The sequence below is a fragment of the Salvelinus alpinus genome, chromosome 6 (genome assembly GCF_045679555.1).
Source record: "Salvelinus alpinus chromosome 6, SLU_Salpinus.1, whole genome shotgun sequence".
Taxonomy (NCBI): domain Eukaryota; kingdom Metazoa; phylum Chordata; class Actinopteri; order Salmoniformes; family Salmonidae; genus Salvelinus; species Salvelinus alpinus.
The window spans coordinates 45,364,994-45,389,130 of NC_092091.1; the positions used below are offsets into that span (position 1 = coordinate 45,364,994).

The following is a 24,137-nucleotide window of genomic DNA, read 5'->3' on the forward strand; positions in this document are numbered from 1 at the left end:
TTTATGGAGTGTAGAAAATTTGACCATTAAAAATCCTATTTTCCTTAACCCTTTAACCTAACCCCAGCCTTAACCCCAAAAACCCTAAACCTAACCCTAACCTTAACCCCAATATCCTAAACCTTAAGCTTAAAATAGCATTTGAACTAATTCAGGACCCGAAACACATCCTGACTTTTCAAAAAATGTATTGTTTTCCGACTCTTTCAGGACATTCTAGTGAATTGTCTGACCATTGGGGTCCTGAGAATGTAGGAAAACAAGCAAACACACACACACGTTTACATTAAAACTCAGATAAACACACACCTGTATGGCTGGTGCCAGACTGGTATCCTGACGACCCTGATGACAAATCAGCAGCGCCAATTCTAATTGGCTGAGCGCCGTAAGCCATATCCCACATTACACTGCTCTCCAGGAGGCTGGTGCCTGCCTTCATGGGGCCACGGTGAGGAGACGGGTGGAAGGTATGGTAGGACAGAGGCTGGGGCAGGTAACTGGAGGGATGTGCCGACATCTGGAAGCCAACAAACGGCTTGGCTGAAGGAACTGAAAAACCTGCAGTAAGAAAGAGAGAAAATCCCAAGCATGAATAAACAGGTTGGCCAGGCAGCTTGTTGTGAGATAGATAACTCAGAGAGAGTCCAAACACTATCAGAACCTCCAGTGTTGGGATGTTAGCATGGTGGAGAGTGACGTTGTAGGGGTGGGGTTAGGCGGGTATGAATTAGCTCAAAGCCATACAGCACATCAATACAGCACATCAACTTGCTCAATTACACTTGGCCTGGAGAGACCAATGTCACATGTCCTACGCCATTCAGAGGAAAAGCCTAATAGGTGGTGGGTTAGCACGCACAATTCATCTTGCTAGTCTGGAATCTCAACAGGACAATACACCTGCAGTCCTGTCTGACATTACTACCATGAGGGATAGTTCAGAGCTTTGAATGTGAAACTCACTTACTGTACTTCAAGTTTATCAGTTATACTAATACTACTATCCCCATGCCAAATTACACTATAACTGTAATACAAAACTTAAAAAGTACATTTTAAAGATGATGTGCTTACAGCATGACAAATGTAGCCACTCCATCCTACACACACACATACATAGGCACACACATACACAGGCACACACACACACACACACACAGGCACACACACACACACACACACACACACACACACACACACACACACACACACACACACACACACACACAAACAAGGTGCAAGCAGAGTGACGCACGCTCAGTATCTCCCAGCTGTCTCTGTAACATCTGCAGCTCCCGGCGAACCTCTGCCAGGGAGAAGCCCACGGGCCCGCTGCCATGGTAATGGGGTCGCAGGGTGCCCGTGTAGGGGTCAAAGGGCAGAGGGGCTCTCTGAGAGGAGAGGTCTGGGTGGTAGAGAGGCTGGGGTTGGGGGTGGGGCTGGGGAGGGGTGGGGAGGGAACGGGACACTGGCCCACTGTAGAGGCCTGGAGGTACGGAGGAGAAATACAGGTGAAAATAGAGATGAAGAGACGACAGGGATACAGAAAGATGGGTGGGACCGGGAGAGGTATGAGGAATGAGGGAAGAAAACACTTCACAATGTCTGGACATGATAAAGTACAGCATGTGGATACAATGACAATGATCACAATGTGTTGAATAATGCAGTCACTTCCACTCCTCCTCTCTCTCCCTGTCTGTCTGCCTACCTGTCTGTGTCTGTGTGTCCCCTGACGGCTGCCTGCTGAGACAGCTGATGGAGGACTGGTGTCCGTGGGATGAAGTGTTGGACGGAGGGGTGGAGGGGTGGCGTGACATGGGTACACTGCTACAGTGAGAATCTGAGAGATGATGAATGAAAAGAAGACCGTTCAGTTGTGCACTACTGGGCATGCATTCGAAATATGGATGGGCAGTCATTTGTGTGTCCGTGTGCGTGTGTGTGTCTCTATTGTTTACTGTACCTGTACTAGCTCTAGGGGAGGCGCGTCTGTCCTCCTGGCCATACTCGCTGGCTGCGTCTACGTCCGAGCACAGCTCCAGCTCCTCATTGGTGGAGCCCTGATCATCAGACACAAATGAGATGCGGTCTGATTGGTCGGTGGTGTCGGAGAGGGCACGGCTACTGCAGGGTGTGTCAGAACGAGGCTGGCGCTGGTTGAGTTTGCCTTGGAGAGACTCAATGACCTTATCCTTCTGTTGGAGTTCCTTACTCAGCCTGTAAACACACACACAAACATACAGGGATACACTCAGTGATCTTGTCCTTGCCCACATATGGCCATACATCTGCTCTCTAGTGACAGAGGGACAATCAAAGCATGATTAAGCCATTCGCTGTTCTGTCCTGGCCTAGTCACCCGACTGTCCACGCCGTACAGGCAAAGAAAGATGCTTGATGATCCTACCCTTCCTGAAGCTGAATCTTCTTGCCGACCACAGAGAGACACACAGGGATCAACAGGGACACAGGCACAGAGGTGACCAATGACCAGGCTGATACAGACAGACTGGCGCATCAGCTCACTGAAGGTCTTATTTCTTTCATTTTGATTTCGCCTTCATTTAACCGGATAAGTCAGTTGAGAACCAATTCTCATTTGCAATAACGACCTGGCCAAGAGGCACAACATTGCAACAGTGAACAGGACAAAACAAAAGAACACAAAATAAATCAAATATGAATTAAAAGGTACAAATTCATAAAATATTGAAAAATGAGAAATATTCACAGTGGGTTGAAAAATGGAAGACACACAGAGTCCATTTGCACGCATGCAAATACACAGGCTGTTCCCGCTCAGAATAATTAATTAATTGATAGCAGCATCCTGATTGCAGAGTGAAGGTCACCTCATCTCACCAATCTAAACCAGTGCCAGGCTGATCCCTCTACACACACACAAACACACAGTGGACTTGTGTATCCGTTTGCAGTCCAGCACTGGCTTCTCATCTGAAGGACTTACTGTATAGTACACAGTTAACGATCACTATCACGTTACTACAACTATTAATGTAAGATTCTTACTTCTCCAGCTGCCTGTGCAGGGCCCTTCTCTCTCTTTCAGTGTGTTTTCTGTACAGGGCCAGTTCTCTCTCCTGGGCCCGGCTCTCCCACAGAGAGACGGAAAACAGAGAGTGTCTGTACAGAGGGCTGCTCTTAGACAGCATGGCCTTCCAGAGTGGAGCCATGGGCTCGGGCCCCCTGCTCACCTGGCCAGCCTGCCCCACCAAAGGCCCTCCTCCCTGGGCCAGAGAGCCGCTATCCTGGCCTCTCTGCTCCTCCTCCTCCTGCTCCTCCTCCTCCAAACCAGCGAGACAGTCGTTATCCTCGTCGCCGGGGCAACGCCTCTCAGCTGGGTCCCCACGGTAAACAAGGAGTGCTCATTAGCTTACTGCCAAGGACGTGATCCCCGGAGTGTTAGTTAAGTTAGAAAAAGGGGAACGGGCCAGAGGAAGGGATGGAGACAGGGATAGAGGGATGACTGGTCGTAAGCAATCAGGTGAAAAGCAGAGTAAATCCTCAGATTAGGCCTGGTGACAGAGACGTCCAGGGGAGTAGGCCGATCTGCTGGCTGTCTCCACCGCCGCCACACATCACACACACAGAATGAGGATACGGATGCGCAAATGTGTGTGTGGGCTGTGACTATGACTAGTGCAGTCTCGTAAGCAGCACCTTACCCAGGCCGGTACAGTACAGATAAGCCCAACAATGTCCCCCAAATCCCAAATCTGCTGTGCAGTAACTTAGATCAGGTGGTGTTTCCCCCTCTTTAAACAAGAGGTCTTTCAAATATAGTTTCCTCTGTTTTTGTGATAAGAACTAGCTTGAAATTTTGCCAATGGTTCTATTGAATTGGATCCTGTTGGTGAGGTAGAGCGATTTATGCTAAGCGAGCAAAATGATGCCAGTTATATTTGCTTTAAAGAAGCACTGGTGTTTTGGTACAGCATGGAGGACAGGTATTCACATTAAGCAGTGGCTCTGTCTCTGTAGCTCTGTCTCCCTCTTTCTCTCTGTGTCCCTCGGGGATGAAGAGAGAGCATCCGATCCTGCATTCAAGGAAACCGCTGTCTCTTCCCTCTTTTCCCACCAGCAGCCAAACACAAAACAGAGCGACCGGAGAGAGTGGTGTTTTTCCAGAGACGGAGAGGGCAGAGCGGGATACTAGGCCGGTGTATCCGGCGCTGAATGGTCAAACACAAAGAGTCAGATAACCCCAGTCAGCCTTCAGTGTGTTTTACAACCCACACTGCAGCGCTGGCCCAAAGAACCTGCCCCCATCCGGCCCTTTGTCAAATGTTGTTCTTCTAAGCCCCTCTGTCTGCAGGTTCTGCAGTGTGAGGGGAACATCTGTTCCTCACCCCAACATTGTTTTGTTTATTACATTTGACCTCAAACTGGATTTTTGAAGAGGTTGTATACTTCAAAAAAGGAACAAAACATTTGTCTAAAATCCACTAAAAGCACAAGATTAAGGTCCAAAATAGAAGTCCAGGTACTGTAGTCAATGCATCCCCTTTTTAAAAAGTCCCAGGGCTTAGTATGAGTCAAATGCAGTATTCAGAGAATCCACCATTGCACAAGTAATAGAGCCCTGATTCTCCGTAGTCCTCCTGTAGTTTTAGAAATGGACAAGCTGAGCCTGTGCTGGAACATGCTCTACACCAGGCTTTGCTCTTCTCTTGCTATTTGTGGGGCAAAGTGACGCTCTCGCCCGTTCCCTCTCTCTGTTTCACTTTGCGTCTCTCTCTCTCCCTCTCTCTGTAGATTTAGATGCTCCTGACCTATTTCAGTTCACTCTAGCGAGAAGGCACATGCGAGGGAATCAAATCAATACAAATCCCCTCTTCATACTCGCTCAATTAAGGGCTTGTCCTAAATGAGTCAAATGGCAATAAAACACATTTAAGTCCTCTGCATCTGGTTGACCATCTGTGTGGCAGTATGGCAGGGATATATCCCCTGGCTCTGCTTAACTTTCTCTCCATCCTACTCTCTCTCCATCCTCTCTCTTTTATAAGACAGCGAGAGGGAGAGGCACCTCTAATTGACCAAAATGCAACAGCTGACCCTGCTCTCAACCCTGTAAGGACACATGAACTCTGGGGGAAAGTAGTCCTCCAAAATCAGAATCTCCCCATTGATGCTTTAAATGAGAGAAGAACTCAGAGGAGAAACAGAGGAAACAGAGAGCTGGGACACAGTTACTGCTACTCTGTGTTTATTGTATACTCCCCCAACACCGTTGCAAGGCACAGAGGTGAGTTTCTCTGCTGACTCTGAAGCTGTGGTCTGGGCCTGGGAGCTATTCAGACATGGCTGCATCTGACATGAAATCTGCATGTACTTTGTGCATGACATAAGTCATTTTTCCAACAATTGTTTACAGACAGATTATTTCACTTATAAATCACTGTATCACAATTCCAGTGGGTCAGAAGTTTACATACACTAAGTTGACTGTGCCTTCAAACAGCTTGGAAAATTCCAGAAAATGATGTCTTGGCTTTAGAAGCTTCTGATAGGCTAATTGACATCATTTGAGTCAATTGGATGTGTACCTGTGGATATATTTCAAGGCCTGCCTTCAAACTCAGTGCCTCTTTGCTTGACAACATGGGAAAATCAAAAAGAAATCAGCCAAGAACTTCAAAGTTTTTTTTTTTAGACCTCCACAAGTCTGGTTCATCCTTGGGAGCAATTTCCAAACGCCTGAAGGTACCATGTTCATCTGTACAAACAATAGCACGCAAGTATAAACACTATGGGACCATGCAGCCGTCATACCGCTCGGGAAGGAGACTTTGGTGTGAAAAGTGAAAATCAATCCCTTAACAACAGCAAAGGACCTTGTGAAGATGCTGGAGGAAACAGGTACAAAAGTATCTATATCCACAGTAAAACAAGTCCTATATTGACATAACCTGAAAGGTCGCTCAGCAAGGAAGAAGCCACTGCACATTGGGGACAAAGATCGTACTTTTTGGAGAAATGTCCTCTGGTCTGATGAAACAAAAAATAGAACTGTTTGGCCATAATGACCATCGTTATGTTCGGAGGAAAAAGGGGGAGGCTTGCAAGCCGAAGAACACCATCCCAACCGTGAAGCACGGGGTGGCAGCATCATGTTGTGGGGGTGCTTTACTGCAGGAGGGACATTTGCACTTCACAAAATAGATGGCATCATGAGGTAGGAAACGTATGTGGATATATTGAAGCAACATCTCAAGACATCAGTCAGGAAGTTAAAGCTTGGTCACAAATGCATCTTCCAAGTGGACAATGACCCCAAGCATACTTCCAAAGTTGTGGCAAAATGGCTTAAGGACAACAAAGTCAAGGTATTGGAGTGGCCATCACAAAGCCCTGACCTCAATCCTATAGAAAATTTGTGGGCAGAACTGAAAAAGCTTGTTCGAACAAGTAGGTCTACAAACCTGACTCAGTTACACCAGCTCTGTCAGGAGGAATGGGCAAAAATTCACCCAACTTATTGTGGGAAGCCAAGTTAAACAATTTACCCAAGTTAAACAATTTAAAGGCAATCCTACCAAATACTAATTGAGTAGTGTATGTAGTGCGTGTGAGTCAAAAGTAGTGCAGTATAGGGAATAGGACATAGTGTCATCTCAGATGCAGCCTGTGCCACTACTTCAGAAGAGGGAAACAGAGACTGTTCTTTCAGCATTAGCCTGGACCAGAGATAGTTGCTGTGCTCTAATGTTCTGCTCTGGTCCGTAAGTCTCTGTCCGCCTGCCCCTGTCTGTAACTGCCTGCACCTCTAACTGGCTGGGACACTCTGTAATCAGATGCACCCAGATACCAGGGCCATCCAGCAGACAGGCTGACCCGACCTGGCTGCACAGTATGACCCCACAAACCAGGACAGTCGTTGTAGTTATTCAGAGGTTATTCAGCACCAGTCGACTCTACGAGGTCCACGTCACGCGATGAGCACAGCTCAGGGATGAAGAGATAAAAAAAGATACAGTACCGTACAAGCTGACACAGCAATACAATGTTTGCCAGGTTCTGTTCATTGTGTTTTTGTCTCTCTCCCTCTCTCATACTCACACACTCCTCCGTCTCCGAGTCTGAACCCAAACACAAGACAGCGTGAGTCTTGTCCGCGTGCCCACAACACTGTAGCCTGGTTGACGGGCTGATACTCACTCTCTCTCAAACACACACACACACACACACACACACACACACACACACACACACACACACACACACACACACACACACACACACACACACACACACACACACACACACACACACACACACACACACAAACACACACACACACACACACACACACACACACACACACACACGATGGAAAGAAAAAAGGATGCCTTCTCAGCAACCAAATCCCCCCGTGGCGGTCTGAGGCTGCTGCCACAACGATCAGAGGGAGGCGGAGGGAGGGCAGTGGGTTCATCCAATCACAACGCTCCTCTCCAATGACTGTCACCATGGGGCTGGTTAGCAGTGGGGACATCACATGGCCCTGACTAAACATGTTTGCTTTAACGCTAATGTTGCTAACGCTATAAAACCAGCCACCCTACCAGCATGAGGGCGAAGGGACTAGAGAGACTGAGAAAGAGAGAGGGCAAAGATGATTGAGTGAAAAAAGTCAGGCAGAGAAATATAGTGGATAGACTTAGGAAAGGAAAAGAGGGAAATGGAGAGATCTGTCTCTCGGTAGTTTTCAAAGAGATTACACCCCAACAATAACAGTCACAGTGGTGTATCGGATTGAGATCCGATGTCGCCAGCGACATGAGCAACTGATTGATCTCAATCTCTGATGATCGTCACAGACAACTGTCCAGTCTGCTGGTCTACCAGTGAGTTAATCAGACTAATGGATTTTCTGTGTGGATCACTGATCAAGTGACAAACCCGAGAGCGAGAACCCCAGTGGAGGACACACATGCCCCCAACAATCAATGTTTTCCAACTGCCAAAATCTACTGCTGTACAGAAGAGTTACCAACAATACAGTAGAGATGACACTGATACTGATTGAAATACTGTTGCATTCTTGTCACACTGTTGCAAACACACACATACGCACACAGAAAGCAAATTGGCAGACGCATACCGTATGGCGAGCAGCTCTGTGCCAGTCTTGTCATCATGAATCTCTGGATGATCCCCTGAAGAGAGACATTAGCACTTTATATAAGGATAATACACATACAAGATCACACACACTCATGCTATGTCTTGTTGGGCATGACTGGACATGACTGAGAAATTGTGTTTGCAAATGTCTGTTGTAAAGTTAAAAGATGTTGACGATTGAGTATATTAGCTACCCGTTATCTCATGAGTATCGTGTAATTAGGGCTGTAACGATTATGTCATTTTGGGTAAGGATTAAATGTCACGCAAATGGCCACGTTTATTGATATAATTGTCATTTTTGGCGAAAAATGTTTTGAGCTTGTAATGCATCTTTGAAAATTAAATACAACATACCTAATGAATAAAATATAGCTTTAGTGACACCCCTGTCTCAAAAACAAATGGATTTGACCACGTGCAACTTTTGGAAATCAAGTTCCTCATTCCGACCGTGCCGTTCTGCTCATAAAATGATTACAAACTTTACCCACTTCATCTAAAAATGTCAAACTGCTATTAGGAAAACTACATCGACTTGCAGATGAAGTTAAAACCCCCCCTTCTCCTAAAATAAATGCATCAAGACAATTTTGACGCAACACATTTATTTTTCATGGTCAAATCAAATCAAGGTTATTGTCCATAATTATAGGGTACGATCATTTTTCCAGCGCTGTATGTAAATTGTGAAAGATTTCTGTGTTTTTGTGTCCAGTAAGTGCTATTTGTGTGCAACGCATATCTTATGTGTCTACGTGTGTGTTCACCTCTCCACTCACGTCCGCTGATCTTGGTGCTGACTCTCTGTGCCAGGGCGCTGCTCTGCGCCAGCTGCTCTCTGAAGCTCTGGCCCATGTAGTAGTCAACGTCATTGGCACGCAGCAGCTCCTCAAAGGCCTTGGTGGTGTCGCCCAGCTGCTGGGTCAGGATGTGGCACACGCCACGCCCCTCTCGCATCCTCTGGCGCAGGTGCGACAGCTCACGGGCCTGCGCCTGTATTAGGGTATCAAACTTCCTGCAGGGAGACAGAGGTGGAAGGAAGAGTCATTATGAGACAGACACAGGGAGAAAGAAGAGTCAACATGAGACGGATGAAGAAGGAAGCGTCAATATGAAACAAACTGGTTCCCACGGGTCAGTGGATTTTCTAGCAACAAGAGGATTGTGGATTCCATTCCAACGTGGGTCACATATACTGTGTTTACTGTAAATGAATCTGCTGTATACGGCATGCGTTCTAACATGTGGACCAGGGTTAGTGGTGGTGCTACCTACCCAGGCCCAGGCCAGATGGAAGCCTTTCCCTCTGCAGGGAGCCCTGGAGTCCCTGCTTGGGTCCCTTTGCCCTTCCTCAGCTGGTCCTCCAGGGCTCCCACGCGAAACACCAGCTCCTGGAGATCCTTGTCGGGTTTGGGGTGATGTGAGGAGGGCCCTAGACCCCCACCAGACGACTCCCAGCCCTCGTCCTCATCCAGGCCGCTCTGGGAGGGCGAGGACTGGAACTGGATGGCCCAATTGACCTTGCGGGGGGTGGAGGGACTGTTGGAGGGGCCGAAGGGGTCACCGGAGGTGGAGAGGGAGCGCAGGCGGCCCTGGAGGCTCCGGATCACCATCTGGGAGCGGGAGAGTTGCGAGCGCAGGTCCTCCACCAATCGCTGGAGAGATGTCAAGTCATCAGCCTCGGAGGTTGATGTTGGAGGACTGGCCTTCCCAGGATGCACAACGCCTGACCACCACTGGGAGCCGCCGCATTCCAGAGACGTGCACATCTCCAGATCGTCAAACTCTGCGGAGAACAGAAAGGGAGGGGATGTGGGTTGGACAACTGAAGTACAGTACTGCCCTCTTGTGGCTCTACTAAACCATAGTAGATTGTTTAAATCTCCCAATAACACTCAAGTATTGCAGAGTACAGCAATACTTCAGTGTAAAAAAAAAAGACCTGCTGGTATTTGTAGCGTCAATAGTAATAGTAAGTACCTGGGCTGCTGGTCTCTTCCCTCTCAGCCTCGTTCTCACTGCGACCACACGTCTCATAGCCCATGTCCTGTAGATCCACCTGGACCTGCTTACTGTCCTGCTGCACAGACGTCTCCACTAGAGAGAGAGAGAGAGAATGATACATTAGAATAATTAACGCATGTGGCATATTACCGTATGTGTGATCGACAAACAGCACGTGTGCATATGTGCATGTGTGCATGTGTGTGGTGAGGGTGTATTGACTCACTCAGGAGATCTCTGTAGTCTTTGAGCTGTTCAGCCTGAGCCTCCACAGTGGCCTCAGAAACCATGAGTCTCTCCTGCAGCTCCTTGCTCTCCAGCCGGAGCCGCACCGCATTCTCAACCATCACTGTTTCCGTGGGGCTCTGCTTCCTGTCTCCAGCTTCTCCTCCTCCTGCCTCCTCCTCGTCATCACCCTGCAACACAGGACCAGAGTGACGTCAGTGTTGTGTCCATATAGATTCAGGCTTGTTTAAATATTTTGAATGATATTCCTTTCTTGAGGTAACCAGTCGATGGGCCTCTCACAGTTGACCGACCTACCATACATACAGTAGCACGCGTTATTAGAGTATAATTTGGTGTGATGCCTTCCCCTTCCTGTGTGGGGTGGGACAGCAGGGCTCCCGGGTCCAGAGAGACAGGCCTAGTGCAGTGTCTCTTCCCCAGGCCAGGGTCTCTCAAGGTGGGCCTGGGGGCACAGTGCTTCCCCTGGGACAGACGCTCATCCTCCCAGCCATCAGATCGATCAACCCCACACAGTTGCTCTTCCTCCTCCTCCACATCCAGCTTTTCTTTATTCCTCCCTTCTTCCAGGAATATCTGTTCATCCCTGGGGTCTGTCTCTGACTGTCTCTCTGTCTGGTGAGACCTCAACTCCGTGTTCTCCATGCGTAGGCTGAAGAGGGCTTTCCTGTGTGAGAGAGAACACAGACACATCTCAACTAGCACCTCTCATATCCACTGCTCGAACCAGGGTGAAAACCACAGGCGTTTGTGAATCTATAAGCTGGACCTCCGTATGTACACCACTGTAATTGTCAAAAAATACAAAAAAAAGTTGTATGAACAAGGATATATTTTCATTATTTTCATCTTGTTCACTTCATTTATTCTCATTCACTTTCATTCATATATACACTGAGTGACCAAAACATTAAGGACACCTGCTCCTTCCATGACATAGACTAACCAGACGAATCCAGGTGAAAGCTATGATCCCTTATTGATGTCACTTTGTGGGCTATACTCGGCCTTGTCTCAGGATGGTAAGTTGGTGGTTGAAGGTATCCCTCTAGTGGTGTGGGGGCTGTGCTTTGGCAAAGTGGGTGGGGTTATATCCTTCCTGTTTGGCCATTTCCGGGGATATCATCGGATGGGGCCACAGTGTCTCCTGACCCCTCCTGTCTCAGCCTCCGGTATATAAGTGTGAAAGTAGTTTATGTGTCGGGGGGGCTAGGGTCAGTTTGTTATATCTGGAGTACTTCTCCTGTCTTATCCGGTGTCCTGTGTGAATTTAAGTATGCTCTCTCTAATTCTCTCTTTCTCTCTTTCTTTCTCTCGGAGGACCATGCGTCAGGACTACCTGGCATGATGACTCCTTGCTGTCCCCAGTCCACCTGGCCGTGCTGCTGCTCCAGTTTCAACTGTTCTGCCTGCGGCTATGGAACCCTGACCTGTTCAACGGACGTGCTACCTGTCCCAGACGTGCTGTTTTCAACTCTCTATAGACCGCAGGAGCGGTAGAGATACTCTTAATGATCGGCTATGAAAAGCCAACTGACATTTACTCCTGAGGTGCTGACTTGCTGCACCCTCGATAACTACTGTGATTATTATTATTTGACCATGCTGGTCATTTATGAACATTTGAACATCTTGGCCATGTTCTGTTATAATCTCCACCTGGCACAGCCAGAAGAGGACTGGCCACCCCTCATAGCCTGGTTCCTCTCTAGGTTTCTTCCTAGGTTTTGGCCTTTCTAGGGAGTTTTTCCTAGCCACCGTGCTTCTACACCTGCATTGCTTGCTGTTTGGGGTTTTAGGCTGGGTTTCTGTACAGCACTTTGAGATATCAGCTGATGTACGAAGGGCTATATAAATAAATTTGATTTGACTTGACTTGTTAAATCCATTTCAATCGCATGGCTCTTGACCTTCGCCTCTCCCGAGTCCGTACGGAAGTTGCAGCGATGGGACAAGACTGTAACTACCAATTTGATATCATGAAATTGCAGAGAAAAAGGGTTAAAAGGCTTTTAAAAAAAAGTAATGTCCACTTCAATCAGTGTAAAAGAAGAGGAGACAGGTTAAAGAAGGATTTTTAAGCCTTGAGACAATTGAGACACGGATTGTGTATGTGTGCCATTCAGAGGGTGAATGGGCAAGACAAAAGATTTAAGTCCCTTTGAACGAAGTATGGTAGTAGGTGCCAGGCACACCGGTTTGTGTCAAGAACTGCAACGCTGCTGAGTTTTTCCACGCTCAACAGTTGCCTGTGTGTATCAAGAATGGTCCACCTCCCAAAGGACATCGAGCCAACTTGACACAACTGTAGGAAGCAATGGAGTCAACATGGGAACGCTTGTGGAACGCCTGTGGAACGCTTTTGACACCTTGTAGCGTCTATGCCCCAATGAAATGAGGCTGTTCTGAGGACAAAAGGGGGGTGCAACTCAATATTAGGAAGGTGTCCTTGATGTTTTGTACACTCAGTGTATACTGTATCTATATCACGTTTCATAATAACATGAATGCAGTCAGCGTGTGTTACCTCATCCCGGACAGGGAGGAGAAGCCAGCCTTCTCCAGCTGAGCCTTGAGCTCCTGCAGCTCTCTCTCCACCACCCTCTTCTGTTGCACCAGCTGCTTCACCTCCACCAGCCCCTGGGCCTCTCCCACTGCCTCCTGGAATAGCTTCCCCTTCCCAGGTCCTCCAGAGTTCTGATTGGAGGAGAGTGGAGAAAACGAGAGCGAGAGAGCGCTGAGTGTGTAAAATCGCCACAGTGTGTTTGGATCACCCAGGTTGATAACTAAAATACGAGTGGTGGTTAGGAAAGATTCAATGTGACATGATTAAGACAAAAATAATCTACCACTATTTCAATTTGATAGGTACAGTACATGGCCTACCTGCATGGTGGCTAGGGTTCGAGCTGTCAGTTTGGAGTCCTCTTCCTCCATGCTCTCTGCATAGTTACTGTTGACCTCAACATTATCATTGTCCTCCGAGCTGAATTCTAGAAAGAGAACCGAGACCACAGAATGCAGTTCTTAGTTGAAACATAAGCATAAACATGGACACATACATACACACAAGTTCTGAAAAGAAAAGCCTGAAAAGAAAATGTCACACTGACATAGAGTACTACTCTTTAGCATTTGTGGCAACAGATCGATTAAAACATACAAATCCTTGACACTTCTTACTTTTGCCAGAGTACAATTCAACAACCATTTTAATACTGTACATTTTCATACCACACATAGCCTACCCCAATTCTGGCCTTTCTGTATGTCAAAGTCTTTCCACCAAAAAGCAAACTGATGTGAACGCATCGACAAAAGATGCTTCCTGCATTCAGTAACGGCGGTGGTCACCCTTTAAACCTCTCCCCTCTCAGCAATGACAGGAAGAGAAGCTTCAAACATAAGACACATTATTTTCCTCTGAGGTAATCTATCTCACTGTACTGGGATATACTACTGTACGGGCAGATATACAGTAAGGTAAACTGTAAGATATACTGTAAGTATACAGTAAGACCAGATACTTTAACTGCTTACAGTAAATACAAACCTACAGACACAGCTATGTGGCGTAAAATGCTAAGGTATCACAGACTAGAGGGCTAGGAGGAGAGGATTTAAAATGTTTACTGTAAGGCTATTGGAGTAGTTTTACATATATATTAGTCATTTTACAGTCAAATAAAATTAGACAATAGCCTGGGACTAGAAGATAGCTTAAATGTACTGTAAGGAGGTCACACTCAATGCTTTTAAAACTAATATCATCAAAATGTTTCCTTGATCAAATCTACAGGTTTATGACGTATAACTAGGTCATAGTAGATGATGTAATATGAAGTGCAATTGGCCAGGGCAGAGTATTAAAATGCATCAAACAGTGCAGAATGCACATTCTAAAAAGGATAAGGCCTCTTCGGGCTAATGTAATAGTCCATCATTTTGTCTCGACCTCTATGTAATCTGTTTGGTGTTGGACTTCAGGAATATACTCTTTTCAAATAGAAACTCATTCAAAAGCATGTCCAAGCACGAGCTGGCTGTAATCTTGTGCGGTCAGACAGCCGAGTGAGCGATAGAGACTTAAGCGATACAATATTCTCTTCTCACAGACGCTGTACTTTGGAGACACAGCTTGTGCAACCAGAGACCAGTGACACAGACTTTAAGAAGAGGTGTGGCCGGCAGGAGGTATGTCTCTGCTCATTGGGTCTAACAGGGCGCTGGGGATTAAGGTGTTCCCTTTAAATGTGATTAGGGTGAATCTGATTGACATGTAAAATAGGACATGCAACTAGGAAAGTCTACCCTTGTTTCTATGTAATGAGCATGGCCCTTCAAACAATCAAATAGACTGATGCAATTGGAGCATTTTAGTGTTGAAATCGGGGGGGGGGGGTGTTTTGTGTATACGGTTATACAGTGAAGAACAAACACCATTGTAAATACAACCCATATTTATGCTTATTTATTTTAACTTGTGTGCTTTAACCATTTGTACATTGTTACAACACTGTATATATATAATATAACATTTGTATTGTCTTTATTGTTTTGAAACTTCTGTATGTGTAATGTTTACTGTTAATTTGTATTGTTTATTTCACTTTTGTATAATATCTACCTCACTTGCTTTGGCAATGTTAACACATGTTTCCCATGCCAATAAAGCCCCTTGAATTGAATTGAATATATACTCACACACGCTCATGCAGTCATGCATCCACACTGTATGTCTAGGTGGGTTTCTTACCTTTTATCCACAAATTAGCTCAACTGATACTACCTACTACTCTGAGTAGAACCAACTGTGACAGGTTGGAAAGTGGAGAGAATCAGGCGTATTAACAGAGATTGATCTTAACCTAACTGCATATAAATACGTTTATGACCAGTGTACAACTCATGTAGACCATGTTCATGCAGGAAGTAAGGGTGGGAGAGAGGGACAGTGGAGCCGAGGCCACCACGAACACCATATAAACCCAACAACATAACACACGGTTTGTTTATTCAGCTCAACACAAGGTTTGTGCTCCATTGATGAGGATGTCACAGTACCTGCGACTCAGACGGTGGAGACCGGAGCAAAGCAGCTTCTGCCTTGTTATCAGATCAAACGGTTTCTCATTCAGACACGCGTGCTAGGTAATGTCTCTGGGAGAAAGGATTCTTATTACATACCGTGGCACTCAGACAACGGTTTATAGATATTACCCACACAATGAGCTAAAAGGAATAATAATAATTCATGGTTGTTGAAATGTGCCGTACTCTGGCAAAAGCAAAACATCACTTCTAATCAACTTGAAGCGCACATTTCAGACAGCGGTCGTTATTAGATATTCTATACAAATAGCAGAGACTGCTATATCAACACGCAATACCATTACATGGTATATAACCACCATGAATCATGCAGTTGAACATGCGAAGGCACACACATTAGTATAAATAGTAGAAGTCATAACATAAAACATATGATGCTATCGACACGATCATACAAAGTTCAAAATCCCTTGTATTGTATGTAAACAGAAGTCATATCTTCCCTCTGTTTCTTTGCCTCCTGGCTATACATTCAAAGAAGCATTTGATACCTAAGCTGCTGTAAACATAATCGAATGCATTACACAATTAAAACATACAAATGTAGAATTGCACAAAGCTTTACAAAAAAAGCTAAAATCATATTAAAAAACCTATTAGCTGATATATAAATAACATTGTGAAGTTTTAACTATGGTTAGCATCATCACCCCAAAAAAGGTGCCACTACAGACAGAGCCCCATGCTCCTCTGATGCCCACCTTCAAACTCTGCCTGCCTGTCAGCTGGCCTGGCAGTGCCCTGGGTCCTGAGGGCCGTGAGCTCAGCCTGGGCCTCCCTCTCCCTCCTCAGAGCCAGACGCAGTTCCTCCTGCAAGGCCAGGAGGTCCTGGCTGGTCCCCTGGAAGTCTGGACCCTGGAGGTCTAGCTGAGACCCGTAGGCCAGGGAGCAAGAGGTTAGCTGTCTGCGGAGCTCCTGGAGACGTACAGTCTGCTCACTCATCACCTCACCCAGACGACCTGCCGATTCCTAGAGGGGGAGAAGAGTGAGGAGAGGGAGGGAAAGGATGGAGGTTTTTGGGGATTAAAAGATCTGACTCAATACAGCTTCTTTGTGGCAGAAGTCTCTTTCTCTTTCTCTCTCTCATTCTCTCACTCTTTCTTTCTCTTCTCATTCTCTCTACCCAATCAGTCCCTCAGACTATACCAAACCACAGCTCTCAGGCCAGTGTGGTTTTATTACCTGGATGTACTGGTCTCTGGTGCAGATGGTGTTGAGCAGGTCCTGGACCTGTGAGTGATGCTCCTGGGCCTGGCGGCCGCGGTCGGACAGCAGTTCCTGGAACAGTTTCTCCTTCAGAGAGAGGCGAGCCTTCAGCTCCTCCACCACCTCACTGGGACCTGCCTTCACCTTACCTAGCAGGGCTCTAGTCAGGTCCTGGGATGCAGAGAGCAAGAGATAATGTGCGAGAGAGACAGAGACAGAGGGAGAGAGAGAAAGAGAGAGCGAGAGAGAAGAATAGAAATTGCAAATAGTGTGAAGAATCAAGAAGCATTTGTGCTGGTGTACAGTATATGTATACCGTGGCAAATGTATAATTAGGGCATGTCACCTCAGCCTCATTGGTACGTGTGTTCAGGGCGTTCTGTAGCTGGCTGATGAGCGTGTCTCTCTCTCTCAGGCTGCGGCTGTGTCTCTCCTCCCTGCCCTCATGGTGGCGCTGTACACTCCTCCATGCCTCACACACCTGCTCCAGCTCCAAACCCTTCCCACGCACCAGCACTTCCAGACTCTTTAACACACACACAAGATAGAAGGAACTCAGTAACCAGTGTGTGTGCGTGCGTGCGTGCGTGCGTGCGTGCGTGCGTGCGTGCGTGCGTGCGTGCGTGCGTGCGCGTTCATCAGTACCGTGATGGTCTCTTCGTTGTTGGACAGTACACAGTGTTGTCTCTCCAGGTCTCTCTCTTTCTCTCTGAGAAGAAGCTGTAGCCGACGCATCTCTCCCTCCTTCTCCTCCACACAGCGGAACTTCTCATCCACCGCTCGCTGATGGGAGGGAACACAACGAAATAGAACAATATAATGCATCTCCAATGGAACGTAGCTGTCAATCACCACCATACAGGACACTGCTGTCCATGCAACCCACGCAATCCTGTATCATGAGTTTGATGGAAAATTGCCCGCCTCTTATATCTCTGTAACATGTTTTCGTTGAGGTTCAACTCTCGTAGACTGTGACTCTCACCTCCAGTGCTCTGTCCCTGTCCTTGATGCGATCTTTCAGTTTGGTGAGGAGAGTGTCTCTCTTCTCCCTGGGCTCCTGCTGTTGGTCCAACAACTCGGAGTACTCCTGAGAGACAGGGACAGTGTGTGTTAGGAAGGCTGTGTATGAGGGAGGTGGCGTGTGAATGGGATGTGTGTGCATGCGTGTGTGAGTGTGTGTCTGTTTCTAACCTGCAACAGCTGCTCTTTGGTCTGTAGCGAGGTCCTCAGCTCTCGGATGCTCTTCTCCCTCTCCTCCTCCTCTCTCCGTCTCTCTCCCTTCTTCTCTTTCAGCTGTTCCTCTTTCCGCTGCAGCTCTGATCGAGCTTTCTCAAGCACCAGATGCAAGTCCTAGAGCAGACAGGTAGCATCACTGTCTCACACAATGTTTACACACAAGCAAACTCATGCACGTACTCACAAAATGAAAAGATAACCCCATTGCAAGGCTAAGCCACGCACACAGACACACACCGTCCCCCCACACCTGGTTGTGTCTCTCAGTACTGTGTCTGTGCTCCATGACTCCCTGTAGGTCTGTCTCCAGGCGGTGCAGGGCTCTGGTGAGGTCCTCCTCCCTCCTGGTGGCCTGACGCTGGGCTCTCTGGCCTTCCTGCAGCTCCAGCTGGGCCTGGAACAGAGAGCCCTGGAGGGCCAGCACCTCCCCCTGCCCTCGCACTAACTCTGCCCCAGACACCTGCACCCGAGACGGGGTAGAGAGAGAGGAGATGAGGAGGGTGTGGGTGGAAGAGAGACAGAGATTGAAGGCGGTTTACAGATAGCTCTATGTGCTGTGTGCTGGGGTCAGCTGTGCTTTCTCTATACTAGCACTGTGGGACATAACAAAGGATCCTATTAAGCTTGTGTATTAATACAAGGTCTATTAGAGATGGAGAAAGCCAAGCTCATATTACTCTGAATTATCATGTTGATAAAATTGTAACACACTACACAAACCGTAAATGACGGTGTCGTCACGTCAGCTGTAGATTTAAGAGCATTTTAGTGTTCTAAGACTTTAGTATGGTGAAGTGTGTGTGTGAGGTGTGCGTACGGTTGGGAGGAGGGCTGACCTGTAGTGTCTGGAGCTGGGTTCTGTTGGCCAGCTCTTTCAAAGAACACAGCACGTTATTCTGCTCCTCTATGACCCGGTACAACTCTGCTGCCTGAGACGGAGACACACGAAACACACAAAAAGACTTGAGTAAAGTAACCTATTGTTCATCGTTGGTTGGACACAATACCGTGTAAAGTGGCATGCTGTTCCGGCTTTTCCTTGTGTACCTCCCTCTCTCTCCTACCAGAGTCTCCTCGTCTCTCATTTTCTCGCTTTCTGTTTGTCCGTCTCTCACTCTCACTCTTTTTGCCTCTCCTTCATTCCCTCTCCCTCCCTCTTCCCTCTCTCCCTCTGTACCTCGGTCTCCTTGCTGTTGACAGTGTCAGTGAGGTTGAGGACGTTTCGTTCCTGTCTCTGGGCCTTCTCTCTGACCAAGCGCAGCTCACACTCCATGTCCCCGAGTCGCACCTGCAGATTCTACACATCATATTCACAGACACATCAGAGAAGTGCTAAAAATCAAATACTTGTGGTTCGTTTTTTAAATAAATAGTTTATAAGCAGGCCTTTGAATTAATAGTTACATTTAGTGTTTCTTTTCTTAAGATTGAACAAATAATCCGCCCTGGATGCATGTCTACTGTATGCTACGGTCAAGTAGAGTAAAAATAGGAACTGCTTCAGAAGGAGGAATGGTGAAAGTCTGAGGAGGAAGCGGTACCTGGTTCCTGGCCTCGCTCTCTCTGATCTTGGACTGTAGAGAGTGGACCTGGAGCTGGGCCGTCTGGAGCTCAGTAACACACTGACTTGTAGCAGTCTCATACTGACGAAGCTGGCCTTGCTGTTCATCTAGCAGCCTCTGAAACACACAACACAACACGCACAAATAGGTTCAGGTTTATAAAATGTAAAAAATGCACGTATATGTACACACACATTTCCCATGCCCCTGTGTGAGCGTGGAAAGTGATGAGGTCAGTTCACTGCACTATAACTTCCTGAGAAAGTAGTCCCTGTTTCCACGGCAGAGTGGCATTTACTTCCTGTTTTTTGTTTATCAGCTCTATAGAGCTATCTTTATGATTGTGAGGGGCTGTTTCGCTGGGCTCTAATGATTACATACTGTTCCACCAGTTCAGTGAATCAACCTTCAGTGGAAAAACCAACCCACTAAACTCCCTGAGTCATACTTTATTTCAGAATATCAGTGCGCTCATTCCTAGCCTATGTATCAAGGGTAGCTAATTATTAACACGACAAAGGAAGCTATGGAGATGGATTAAACAGAGGAGAGCATGCCTAACACGGGGCATCGTTGTTCAAATAGCAACCATCGTCATGGCTACAGACGTGTTGCTAGGACAACGATGGGGAAAAGTGCTTTGATTGTCTGTAGAATCACGACCCTTCCAGGCCAGTAGATACCATCCCATCTCCTCCCCAATTCAAGCCACTCTATCTGGTCTCGTTAGTTCCAGCGTGTCTGTTCTATGAGCCAGGGGCTGGTGGTGGTCTTGCTAGGTACCTGCTGGAAGCAGAAGGGGCCACACTGCACATAGTCATCAAGCCACTGCTCCTCCATCTCTGACAGCTCTGTCTGCAGCTCCTGCTGACTGCTGGGGCTCACCAGCTCTGGGATACCAGGGTGGGAGTAGAGGTCATAGTCTGGGGTTCTGAGGGACAGGGGGAGCCCAGGGAGGCCCGTCTCCAGTTTGGGTTTGACCAGGATAGGGAGCTTGCTGCCTTGAGGGGATTTTAGAGGTCTGTACTCCCAGATCCTCACTAGACTTAGAGCCAGCTCCATGGTCAACCCAGAGACGGACCCCTCCCTGGGGGCATCATCCCCCTGGAGACGAGGGTCCCTCCTCTGATCGCTCCCTGGGTCCTTCTCTCCTCCCTCTCTCTGCTCTTCCTCTTCCCCAACTTGGTGAGCGGTGCAGGGCTGAGCCACGTCCACGGCTGTGTCCTGAGATTCTATCGATGAGCCCGGGCTGAGGGTTATCCTCTCTGTGTCCCCATCGCACAGGGTCCTGTCGCTCTCTGGCCCCATGGGAGGGGATTCGGAGGGGACAGGCGTGGACTCTGACCCTGTGGAGGTCTCCTCACCCCCCATGGCACTGCCTGAGTAGCGGGTGGAGGGTTCACACGACGTGCTCCTCCTGCCTAACAGCCGAGGCACCTTACACACGGCCTCGTAGTCAGAGTCGGCCACACGGAGAGCCGCACACCCTCTGCACCGCCTGGAGCGATGCCCAGACAGAGTCTCTGATCCTGAGCATTGAGGGTGATGATGCTGGGTGTGGTGCTGGTGATCCGGGGCCGGACTCTGCTGGTCCTCGTGGTCGGCCCAGGACTCGTACACAGAATAGGCCAGGTCGCCCTGAAGCAGGGAGCTGTAACTGGCCTCCTGCAGGGCTGAGAGGTCCACCACAGGGGAGTCACACTCAGACCGCCCACCACTCTCTGTCCCTCCAGCCCCAGTACCCCCTAGCCCTATCCCCATTCCCATCCCAGTCTGATCCTGGGTCTGGTCCTCGGTGTTGTTCTTCCAGTACAAGCCTCCTATACCCTGTCTCAGCCGGTCCTTCTCCAGCAGCAGCTTGTGCAGGCGCTCCAGGGACAGAGCCTCCACGCGGGCGATCACCGTGTCGAAGCGGTACATGCGGTCCAGCATGAAGGCACACTTGGAACAGGCAAACTCCCCCCGGCCATCACGGGTCAGCTCTCTGCCCAGGGCGTGGGACAGCAGCACCTGCAGGTTGAGTTTGGATGCCGGGTGGAAGATCCATCGCCGCTGATTACCACAGAGCTCGCGGGCGCAGATCCGACACTCCTCCTTCATTTTAATGTCCAACATTACAGAGACGTTCTGCTCTCAGTTTTACTGGAGGGAAATTGTGTCTGTTCAGACTGTTCAGGCAATAAAATCAAATGTATTGTTCCTCCAGTTTGGAGATCAATAATCCATGATTTTATTTAAATGATTTAGCTGTGCAATGTTCATTTACTTTTCTTATATGTTTTATAAAAATGTGTTCAAAATAAATAGTAGCGTAATAGACTAGTAGTTACTAGTACATTGTGCCGATTTGCCGTTATGAAAGCTCATCGTTGCATCACAAAAAAGGGGTAGCCTATGCTCTTTGCAGTGCTTTGAAGGGGCACAATGATTTCTATTCAATCGCGATTATATCTATTCAAGATCATCTAAAAATATAGACTGTAGTCTAATCAAACATGGTCAATATATGGAATATAGCGTAATAAGAAAGAGACGTCTGTCATTTGTGATAAGCGCCCAAATCCAGTGTCGTTGTAAGTGTCTCCCAACACTGGGTCTAATCGGTCGAAACGCTTTCAGTTCTTCACAAAATGTCATCAAACAGATCACACATTATCAATAGTGCTAATTTCAGATCTAAACAAAATATATCACGCTATTCTTTTCACTGCCGATGTCATCTCATACTGCACTTTCTGACACCGCTCATCCAAGACAACAAATTACAGTTGCGCTGTCTCATCTCAGCTAATTCAACACGAACACGGAATTCACCACCCGAAAGAAAAATACTGTAGTGGAGAAAAAAGGTGTGGGTGTCCCGTTATTTTTCGGCTCCCTGATAGCAGTTTACCGGACCGTGTGACGACGAAGGGAGAAGATGGAACCGATGGTTTCCACGTGTATCAGAACAGGGCGCGATGGAAACGTTGATCAGGGTTGCCAGGTCCATCAAATATACTAACCAATGACCAAACAAAACCAGCACAAAAGGCCTGAAAACGAACTATTTTTTTCACAGCAAAAGAGTTGCCACATTTATACAATAAATAATGTTTCCATTATGTTAAAGAAACAATAAAGAACGATTATCGACGTAATTTGTAACGACGTTAGAAGCAAAATTCGGATTATCAAAATAATAATTATTGCAAACTATGACATGAGGTCAGTTGCAGTTCTGGGGGGGCCAAATTTGGCCGGTGGCCCTGTGACATTTTTTTTGTTGCTATGTTCTTTTTTTACATCCGTTATTAGACAGTGGCAACGATGATGATTATGAACATGGTCTTTTGCCTGCTAATGCCTGCAATGCAGTGAAGAAGACGATGACAACAATAACATCTAATGTAACTGGCCCTTCTAACAGTACAACTGGCCCCAGCTTTGCCCCCCCAGTTGAAATGGTCTAGAACGGCCACTGCATGAGGTAATAAACACATTTGAATATGTTGCAAGATAAAATATAATTATAGGCATAGGCTACAGACTCAAATCTGGGTTTATGATTGGAATTCAACTTTGCCATGGTTTGCTTCGATAGGTGAAGGTAGCCTATAGTCCCTGATAGGCCTACATTTTATTTCAGATAGCGCTCGTGTTTCCCAGTAGCCTGCTGGAATAGGCTATTTAGGATGAGGCCATACTTTCAATCACTGAATTTTATATTCATAATTCATTTTTATTTAACCTTTATTTTACTAGGAAAGTCAGTTAAGAGCAAATTTGTATTTACAATGATGGCCTACCAAAAGGCAAAAGGCCTCCTACGGAGACGGGGGCTGGGATTATTAAATAAATTAAATATAAATATAGGACAAAACATACATCACGACAAGAGAGAAAACAGAACACTACATAAAGCGAGACCTAAGAAAACAACATAGCAAGGCAGCAACACATGACAACACAGCATGGTAGCAACACAACATGACAACAACATGGTAGCAACACAACATGGTAGCAGCACAAAACATGATACAAACATTATTGGCCACACACAACAGCACAAAGGGCAAGAAGGTAGAGACAACAATACATCACGCAAAGCAGCCACAACTGTCAGTAAGAGTGTCCATGATTGACTCTTTGATTGAAGAGATTGAGATAAAACTGTCCAGTTTGAGTGTTTGTTGCAGCTCGTTCCAGTCGCTGGCTGCAGCGAACTGAAGAGGAGCGACCCAGGGATGTGTGTGCTTTGGGGACCTTTAAAAGAATGTGACTGGCAGAACGGGTGTTGTAAGTGGAGGATGAGGCCTGCAGTAGATATCTCAGATAGGGGGGAGTGAGGCCTAAGAGGGTTTTATAAATAAGCATCAACCAGTGGGTCTTGCAACGAGTATACAGAGATGACCAGTTTACAGAGGAGTATAGAGTGCAGTGAGCTACTGCCTGAGCTATGTTGTTGATGTATATTAACTTCTTATGGCTGCAGGGGCAGTATTGAGTAGCTTGGATGAAAGGTGCCCAGAGGTGCCCATAGTAAACTGCCTGCTCCTCAGTCCCAGTTGCTAATATATGCATATTATTATTCGTATTGGATAGAAAACACTCTGAAGATTCTAAAAC

At 47.1% G+C, this 24,137-nt stretch overlaps 1 protein-coding gene across 4 annotated transcripts in view; it reads right to left on the bottom strand.

Moving 5' to 3' along the window:
* LOC139577561 (myomegalin-like) overlaps nt 1–24,137 on the bottom strand; it is a 124,162-nt gene that overhangs the window by 15,383 nt on the left and 84,642 nt on the right. For 2 of the 4 annotated variants that reach the window (XM_071404641.1, XM_071404640.1), the window contains exons 1-23: nt 20,313–22,506; nt 19,509–19,646; nt 19,145–19,264; nt 18,804–18,896; nt 18,218–18,427; nt 17,923–18,081; nt 17,714–17,818; nt 17,374–17,511; nt 17,075–17,254; nt 16,705–16,899; nt 16,224–16,491; nt 13,297–13,403; nt 12,938–13,107; nt 10,708–11,077; nt 10,391–10,580; nt 10,141–10,257; nt 9,436–9,946; nt 8,928–9,175; nt 8,135–8,189; nt 1,970–2,223; nt 1,715–1,846; nt 1,259–1,489; nt 310–561 (exon numbers count right to left, since the gene is read on the bottom strand). In XM_071404641.1, coding sequence (XP_071260742.1) covers nt 310–561; nt 1,259–1,489; nt 1,715–1,846; nt 1,970–2,223; nt 8,135–8,189; nt 8,928–9,175; nt 9,436–9,946; nt 10,141–10,257; nt 10,391–10,580; nt 10,708–11,077; nt 12,938–13,107; nt 13,297–13,403; nt 16,224–16,491; nt 16,705–16,899; nt 17,075–17,254; nt 17,374–17,511; nt 17,714–17,818; nt 17,923–18,081; nt 18,218–18,427; nt 18,804–18,896; nt 19,145–19,264; nt 19,509–19,646; nt 20,313–21,644 — 5,575 coding nt within the window. In that variant the 5' untranslated portion in view covers nt 21,645–22,506. Of the gene's footprint in view, nt 1–309; nt 562–1,258; nt 1,490–1,714; nt 1,847–1,969; nt 2,224–8,134; nt 8,190–8,927; nt 9,176–9,435; nt 9,947–10,140; nt 10,258–10,390; nt 10,581–10,707; nt 11,078–12,937; nt 13,108–13,296; nt 13,404–16,223; nt 16,492–16,704; nt 16,900–17,074; nt 17,255–17,373; nt 17,512–17,713; nt 17,819–17,922; nt 18,082–18,217; nt 18,428–18,803; nt 18,897–19,144; nt 19,265–19,508; nt 19,647–20,312; nt 22,507–24,137 lie in introns of those variants that run through there. The other 2 variants (XM_071404644.1, XM_071404642.1) reach the window with 2 other exon arrangements.